The sequence below is a fragment of the Alligator sinensis genome, unplaced genomic scaffold (genome assembly GCF_000455745.1).
Source record: "Alligator sinensis unplaced genomic scaffold, ASM45574v1 scaffold140_1, whole genome shotgun sequence".
NCBI lineage: Eukaryota > Metazoa > Chordata > Crocodylia > Alligatoridae > Alligator > Alligator sinensis.
The window spans coordinates 6,213,362-6,222,601 of record NW_005841836.1 but is presented as its reverse complement, the minus strand read 5'-3'; the positions used below and the strand labels follow the sequence as shown (position 1 = coordinate 6,222,601).

The window sequence follows — 9,240 nt, the reverse complement described above, 5'->3', positions numbered from 1 at the left end:
ATTCCTGCACTGCCATGTCTTCTGGAGTGCCTTTTGGTCTCTGGCAATTCAGCATAACAAAACTGCCTACAGGACTAAGAGTACAGAAACCAAGCACATGAACCTTCCCATCACAGGAGACAATTATCACTGGGAACGATGCTCTGAAGTTGCAACAAAGCTGCAAAGCTCTGATGGACGAGATCACATTTCAGAAGTGCAAATTATTGATAACATGCATACCTATCATCAACATTTTCCTCCTCATCTTAGCAGCAATGGACAAGGAGTTCTAGACACTGGGACAAAATGGTTGAAAGCAGGTCTTAAGAGGATATAAGGAGCTGTTATCAGTTAACAGGACAATTTCAAATCACCTGCACTGGCTACACATAGGGTTTGACTTAATTCTTCAAAATTGGCTCCTCAGAGTACTCAGGCTAAACAAAATGCCAAAGAGTTTAATAACTACTCTTTTGCACATAATAGTCCACTTGGATAGATAGTGGTACATGAACATCAAGGCCAAAAATATGGTAAGGAGCTGATCCAAATCACAGGGGAACTTCCAAGGAGACACTTGAACCCTCTCATGGTATTGCCTGACATTTAATCCATTCAGCCTGATGCCATGGGATCTTGGCTATGATTATGCAAATAGCAGCTCAGATTGTTGCATCTATTCTATATGGATGACCTCAAGCTGTCCAATGGAAGCAATACCAAAGTATGATGGCATTATGAACTCTTTCAGTTGTTCTATCTCTCTGAACTGTGTGTTGGATAAGTGTGCTACACTATATGTCCAATGCAAAAGAGCAGTCAGTGAACCAAACTGAAACTTGCGGATGAAACTAAAATCAAAGAACTGGACAGGGAACAGGCATAAGAATATATGGGACTGAACCAACTTCTAAAGATTAAACACATCAAGACACCAAGAACACTGCCATACAGGCTCTTTAATAAGCTGGAATATGACTTGACAACTGATTTAAATTCCTATTTATTTATTTAAATTATGGCAAAAACCCAGCAATGTTTAGCCATGCTGGCTTATATTTCAGAATATTTAAATTGTCCAAGCCGAATCTGGAAGCCCTGAAAAAGGTGAGGACATTACTTACGCCAAACTAATTCCATTTAGAACGGGGTGGGCAATTATTTCGGGTGGAGGGCCACTTACTGAGTTTTGGCAAGCCATCAAGGGCCGCATGACAAGCAGCCAGGGGCAGATAAATATTAATTTTCTAAATTTTTTAGGAGCCCCACAAGCCAGATAGAATGGCCTGGCGGACCGCATCCGGCCCTAGGACCGCATTTTGCGCACCCCTGATTTAGAGGTTTCATTTACGTCATAAAACAGGCACAAAAAGTCCATTGAGTCTTGGGCATCTTTGCAACAACTGGGTGGAAAATTTGAAGAAATACTTCCTAAATATTCATTGTTACATGGGGCAGATATTAAGGCTTAACAATATTTCCTGGCCTTTGGAGGAGAAAGGGGTGCCAGAAGTGTAACATTAGTGTTCAGCTCAGGAATAGACTAGTGAAAGGAAGCAGAAGGTGCTGCATGGAAGGTTTTTGTCTATGCTCTCCATAAACCAAATTGATAGCAAGCATTTGATTGTTTGGTTGAGATGCAGCAAGATTTTTGGTGGTAATAGGACAAGAGTATTATAACCAACAATTTTAAGTAATGTGTCCTGAAAGAAAATACACCTGACATGAAGATTACATGGCCTCATCAGAGAAACACCTCAGCATATTTCAGGCAGATGCCAGGTCCTTGCTAGTTGAGAGCATATACTTTCAATTAGTCAATGCTCTCTTGGCCAATGCTGTCGCTAAGGTATTGCATCACCACTTGTCTTACAAGAAAAAGTTAACATATGCCACAATTCCTTAGTATAAATATAGACCGACATCACTGAGAAAAGTGATCTAACATTCAACAAATAGATAACTAACCAGATATCATGGGCATGGACAAGATGACCTGGATAGTAGTACTTATAGACAGTACTATCCCTCAAGAGGACAGTGTGCTGTGCATTACTGAAGAAAAGCAAAGAAGTTACCCTGACCTTGTTACAGACACATGGAGAAGGTGAATGTGGTACCAGTAATGAATGCTTTCCATAAATGGAGTTATTTTACTGTCAGCTCTGACAACCTCAAAAATGCAGGAAAATTGAGTGAATTATCCTACTAATTCAAAATGTGCTCCTATGCATTGTCAAGATCATGCAAAAGGTTCCTTTTCTGGGAGCAAGCAACTTCCTGTGTTCTGTACCCATTCCAACACACTCTAAGAACCAATGCCATATTGTTGTGGTGGTTGTTGCTGTTATTGTCATTATTATTGTTGCTGTTATTACTATTATTATTTGGGACAGATTTCTTAAATAATAATAATAGCTGCAGCAGTATATTTTCATTATTATATTGAGAATAGTCTTAATTATCTATAATACACAAATAAAAACTGTTCTTTCCCACAGCAAGTAAAAAAAAAAGAAGTAAAATGGAACCAGAAAACTTGATAGAAAAAAACTATTAACATTTGTAACATAATTCTAGCCAGAATCAGCAATCTGAATGTAATTATGTTCAATCTTAACATTGATCTTAAATGGATACTGTTCAAGGATTACTTAACCTTTTCCCTATGTCATTGGTGTATTCCTAATTATAGAAGTGTCTGCCATTAGATTTTTAGATATCTTATCTTCTTAAATTAGTTTCACTTCAAACCTCAAGGTCTTTTTTTATATCTTTCCAGTATTTTCAAGGTCCTAAAGGTTTTCTCCCTCCCCTCCCACCTTTTTGCACACTGGGAGAAGGTGGGATCATTTCCTTTCTTTATAGTGTTTTTTCCCAGTATATAAACTTTGATCTGAATATATGTTCAGGAATTACATTTCTTTACAGGATGATTATGTTATATACAATAACATCTAACAAATGGATCAATCACATTGAGATAATGTATAAACAAATACTTTTTATAAGCAATAACTATGCACAATAGAAGTATTTATGTATAACTAATATAAAAGATAAATTCATACATGAAGAGATATATAAATGAATGGCTTTTAGATTATAAATATTGTTCTGCATATCAAATAACATAAAACACAATATATATTAGCCCATGTATATGAATTTTACAACAAATATACTCTGTATTGTATAGCGATACATATGCACCTAAACATCCCACTGGACTTCTTATTGTATAAAAAATGGGTATGAACGATGATACTGTATACTGGAATTATGGGCAGAAAGGTGGGGGAATCTAACTCACATACTATCAAACTGTATGAGGTCTGAATTTTACTTGGAAAAAATATTGAAAGGAATTAAGCTGATGATTAACAATATTGTATTTATCCATGGGAGTGATCTAAAATATTTGCTGCAAAGTAATTTCAATTCCCTAAATAGATATGAACAAAACATATACCATATAACAGTAAAGTTCCCACTGACTTCAGTGGTACCAGGATTTCAGCCACAAAATACTCCCTTAGTATGGAGGGAGTCTAAGAGCTGAAGAGCTAAGGAAAATTCTGGTCCCCCTGAAATAACTGGGAAGTGATTCACTTGTCATTTGGCATTAATTCTCTAGAACTGAAAGACATAGAAGCACTTAGCATTATGAATTGATTTTCAACCTGAATGCTCTTGAAAAGTTAAGGGAAAAACAATGTTCTGTGTAAATATAAAGATAGAAAAAATAGTCCATGAAATTATGTGAGAGTCTCTCTGACCAGCATGACCAACTGTAGATTTCTTTAGCGACTTGTGGCGAAATGAAAGCCTAATGGTGGCATTCAGTTAAATGACTGGAAATAGTATTCAGCCAAAACAGAATTAGAAACCACATGCATTAAATTTGATCATTTATTGCTGCAAAAACAACAACTACCCAGAGTAATCAATCGTAAACCTCACAAAAGAGAAAACATTTCTCAAATGGGCTCCAATAATAACCGTTTACTGTTATAACAACACATGGAAGAGCACAGCAGTACACCCAGGGCCTAATTCATCATCCATTACTATAGGCTATGCCAGGGAAAATCCACCATTTTTTGTGGAGATAAACTGTCATAAGACTGGATTCATGCACTGATAGTACTCCTTTTTATCACTCTATTGGATTTTCATATCACCGCTAATTGATATTTTAAGTTTAGTGTCATTTTTTCGGAGTTGTTTTGGCATTTAATTCCCGCCCCCCACCCCGAACCATTATAAATTCTTTAGTTTTTATATAGTAAAGTACATTAAGGCATTCCAAAAAAGGTTAAAGACCTTATTCCTAATGCTTTTTTGTTTAAGCTTATTACATGGATGGTTGAGATAATAGATAAGGTGGTTCTTCCTTTTATAGACAGTGGACGCATCTACACATTGCCATATGGCAACGTTGCTACAGCGCCATGCTTTAGTACTTCCTTTTGAAAGTGGCACACTATACTGGGGGCGAGTGCTTCTGTGGCAATGTAGCTGGCGAACACATGTAGACCCATGCTACTGCTATGCTGCCATAGTGCGCCATACAGCGACATAGTGTATTGTTGTGTCACTGTAGGGGAATATGTAGACATGCCCAGAGTGTTTCAATAGGTTTAATATAAAAGATTGGAAGGAAAAGGATTGAGAATAGAGTCCCTCTTGCAGGCTATGGGCCAAATTCAGAAGTGTTGTAAAAGTTTATGAGTTAGACACTGGTAACTTGAACATAAGTGAGTACAAGCTGTCTCAAAGGGCCAAAAGAAAGGGGTTTGTCAATGGAAGATACTAACAGGTGTAGTAGTACTAAAGCATTTTGGCTTTAAAAGCGAGACAAACCCAGTTTGTCTTCCATGCATACCCTTTTAGATACCTTCACATCGAACTTTCAATTTAATCCTACTGGCATAACTCAAATTTGTAGTCACGAGTTGCTGAGTGTTTTCTGGGGTGTTGCTTGTAGCTGTGTCGGTCTAAGGACATAGGCAGACAAGGGGTGCAGACAGAAGTGCAGCTCCCAACTGTAACTCAGAACGATTTTTGCAAACTGTTCTGAGTTTCAACAATACCCCAGGCCAAACAGAAGTTCACTGTTGGTTCCAGGGGGGAGGGAAATATAGCTGCCAGCTCAGAACCTGCAACCAGGTTTCCATAGCAATAGCCAGGGCTCTCTGCCAGTGCTTGCTGTGTTCAGAATGGGAGTGGGGAAAGGCAGAGAGAGCTTGTTTTGGGGCTCCCCAGCTGGTGCTGAAGGATGGGGTGGGTGAATTGGGGTCCTCTTCTTCCCCCACCTTGGCAGGGGCTGCAATACACCTGCTCCACCCTCCAGGGCTGGGCTGAAAAACTCCCAGACTGAACTCCTTCCACTCCCTTTCCGCCTCCCATTCAAAAAACAGAGACAGGCAGGACACTCTGCAGACACAAATGACAAAAGATGCTACATTTTGTAACCACTTTATCTGATACATCATGCAATGAAGGGTCAGATTTTCACCTGATGGTTATTTTTTAAACTATTTGCAGCTGTACACTTTGTTTGACCACACCTATAAACTGCTTTCTTTGGCCAGATCAGGCAAAGATTGTCACCTCTGTCTGCACCCAAGGTTATTTGGGTGAATGTGATATCTTTTATCAGACGAACTGAACAGCTGGAAAAATTGTTCTTTACAAACTTTAGGGCACAAGCACCCTTCTTCAGGCGCAGGGAAAGCCTGCTGGGGTCTGTCTACTCTCTGTCTACACCAGCACACTCTTCCTATGCCTGAAGAAGGGTTCTTTTGCCTGAAAGCTTGTAAAGAACAATTTTTTCAACTATTCAGGTGGTTTGATAAAAGATATCACATTTACCCAAACAACTTTATCTGACTGTTTTTGTGAATGGAAGGAGGGGTTAAAAAAAGTATGGTATGACATAGTCTGATAATCATCAGTTTCATGGTTAACTGGACCTAAAATGTTACTTTGGCCATTGTTTTGCCATAATGCAGAGACAGTGCAGTTAATGATGAATTCTACTGTAAGACAGAAGAAAGCATGCTCCACCCCTCCTATTGAAGCTATGTCAATGCAGCAAAGAATTTAAGATCTGTTGGCGCAGAAAGCGAAAGAGCACAAGCCTAAATAGGGAGATGGGAGATGTGGCTTTCATCTCCTCTTGCTGAGAAGATATTTGAACTTGGGGCTTTGTAGCGAGTGTCCTAACTACTGGACTACGAATAAAAGCAGGATACCTTCGCTTCCTTCAGCTGCCTGTGTGCGCATCATAATCTGAGAATGCCAAGAGAATTGCCTAATTTATGGGTCCTGATGACATTCAGGTATGAGCTAAGTAACTCATTCCTCAGCAAGATTAAGATTGAGGTCTTAGAGCTGAGATTCTGGTAGAAGGGAGGCATGAGTAATTATTTCTGTAGATTAAATCTTGCTCTGTGGACCAGTTAGTTTGGGTGCTGAAGTATCCATTGATAATCATACAACAGAATCACTAAAAATGTGGGGCTTAGAAGGATGTCAAGAGATCATGTAACCCATTTCTGTGTTCTGAGGAAGGATCTCGTGTACTTAAGAGCATCCCTGATGTATGCTCATCTATTTTGTTCTTAAAAATTTCCAATGAAGAAGTTTCCACAACCCCTCCATGTAGGGCTGTGTGGGTTAAACAGATTATGATGCATATTCTTTCCTGCTCCCTCTTTTAGTCTTATTTTACTGTCATTGGGAATCTGACCTTAAATCTTTACACAAAGGCTCAGATTCTGTCCTCTGTTCTCTTGTTAACTGCTCATGGAGTAGCTACACTAAAATCATATGGGGCTGCTTGACGAGTCAGATATTTCTCAACCTAAGGAAAAGTGGCAGAATTTGGCCCATGACTATTTAAACATGCCCATTCATACTTAAGGCTTTGATTCACCAAGACACCCTGGAACATGCCTAACTTGAAGCAGCTGACAAGTCTCATTTGATGTCACGGTACTACTCACACTTGCTTGACTGTGCTTAAGTATGCGCTGAAATAGAGCCTAAGTACAGTATGACAGAAACCTGGTGATGCTGACTGATGAAAAAGCCAACTAATAAAAATGCCAAGAATGGCTAAACAATCCTGACGTTAGGCTTTGTCAAGTTATAATACTATACACTGCAATCCTATAATTACTTACGAATCCACGTGGTTTTCAAAGGACAGGAGGATTGGAAAAGGTGACGTCTTAAATGCACACTCAGCAATTGCTTCTATGACTTCCTAAAGAATTAGAACACAGGTGAGTCACACAACCTTGTAGCTAACATAAATGTATTCTGGTTTGTGATTTAACTTATCTACCTGCAAAGCAAACATAAGAGACCTGAGTGCCTTTCAAAACCCTGCCCAGACCTTTTATTCAAAGCAACCTGAAAGCTTATTTTTAAAACGACAGAATAGCCTCAAGAGTTACATTACTCTAGGAACGTTTTGGTGCCTGTCTGTGAATGAACAAATAGCTTAAACATAATTTTGTCTTTGCAGGGAACAATGCCACTCCTAAAGCTATGCCTTTTGCATGGACTATTTTGCATAATTAAAATAATTCATGTTCTGTTTGGAAAGCTTGTTGTATTTTTTGAGCGGCATTTTTTTTTGAGGAGTAAAATCCTTAGTTACTCTGATCTACAACTTTCCATGTCCCTTTTTTTTGATGTAGGAAATCTCTCCAAGGTATAAAAATGAAAGATTATTTCATTCAGTTTTAGCAACCTATGGTGTAATAATCATCAAACATTAGTTCAGAAACTGGCTTGTTTATAAAAGCTGGTTTTCAACTTTGACTGAATAAGCAATGGTACGTGAACACCGGGAATCCTGGTTTTCCCCGATAAAAAAATTGCAAATTCTGACAGAAACCTCAAAATCTGTGAATAAAATGAAAAGCCTTCATTCCCTCCCCCCACAAACCCCTGGCCCTGCTTGTGTTCTGCACTGCCCCCCATCCCCCACAGCTCTGCTGGTGCCCCTCGCCCCCCACCCACAGCCCCTTGCCTCCCCCCAGCCCTACCAGAGGGGGCCCCCAACTACCAGGGCTATGGGGCCAAGAACCCGGGTCCGCAGCCCCCTGCCCCTGGCAGGAGGTGATGGCTGCTGCAGCAGAGCAGAGCCCAGCTCCCCCCTGCTGCCTCCTGGCTGTCTGTGGCAGGCTCAAGTTGGGGCGGGGGGCAGTTCCCTGCCACTATGCCCCCTCCTAGGGGGGTGGGGGAGACCCGTTCCCCCCAGATCTGTGCGCGGGGTTCAGGGCAGGTGCAGGCTGCCCACAGCAGGCTCAGGCTCCTGCCATGCTGCCCTCCCCTGCATGCAGGGGGCACATTAGCAGGGTGGCACAAAGCTTGCAGCGGCAAACAACTTCCCCACAAGACCCTGCTCTGCTCCACAGTGCTGGGTCTCACCCGCTGGGCTGCAAGGTGGGAACCCAAGCCCACAGTGGGCAGCTCATGCCTATCCCCACCCCATGCAAAGATCCAGGGGGGGCACAGGTCCCCCTGTCCACCCAGGAGTGCATGTAGCAGCAGGGAGCTGGCCCCTCTCCCCACACACGCTACCTGTGGCCCTCTCCCACTCCCCGCAGGGGCCCTGTGGCCATGTATTGCAGGCCCAAGCCCCACGCAACACCCAGTCAGGCAGCATCCCCAGCCCCAACCCTGCCCAACTTCCTCCCTCCCTAGGGGGACCTCAAATCCCTGCCCCCACTTACCTGTGTGAGCTGCTCTCCAGGCTGCTTGGCAGCCATGTGTATATACATGCACATGATGCTCCCTTCCTGACCGCCCTCCTCCCACTTCCTCCCTGCCCTTTGCAGCCTGGAACTCTGCCAGCCTGCAGGGAGCTGTTTGCAAAACTGAAAAATCTGCAGGTTTCTCTGGTAAAATTAAAAATCCACATTTTCCTCTGGTAAAGGATAAAAATCTGTGGTTTTCTCTATTTTACACACACACACGTGTAATCATTTTATGACACTAATTTCAGCTGTAGGCTCATTATACCCTGTAGTAAAATACTTATTGTTAGAAATTATTTACATTTCCTTCTTGGGTTACATGCTTGTTTCACACCAGCACTGGAAATTTTTTAACATGCACTGTTGCCAACCTTTGGTATTTAAGCAAAAATTATGAGTTAGGCCCTTGTAAAATCATGAGAGCAGTTTTAAAATAATATTTTAAAAACTGCATTTGGATTACTGTTTGTTTGTTTTC

At 41.1% G+C, this 9,240-nt stretch overlaps 1 protein-coding gene across 5 annotated transcripts in view; it reads right to left on the bottom strand.

Moving 5' to 3' along the window:
- The window catches only part of PLCB1 (phospholipase C beta 1), a 737,260-nt gene that overhangs the window by 202,239 nt on the left and 525,781 nt on the right, over positions 1 to 9,240 (bottom strand). For all 5 annotated transcript variants that reach the window (XM_025202227.1, XM_025202200.1, XM_025202212.1 and 2 more), the window contains exon 11: positions 7,176 to 7,258. In XM_025202227.1, coding sequence (XP_025058012.1) covers positions 7,176 to 7,258 — 83 coding nt within the window. The remainder of the gene's footprint in view (positions 1 to 7,175; positions 7,259 to 9,240) is intronic.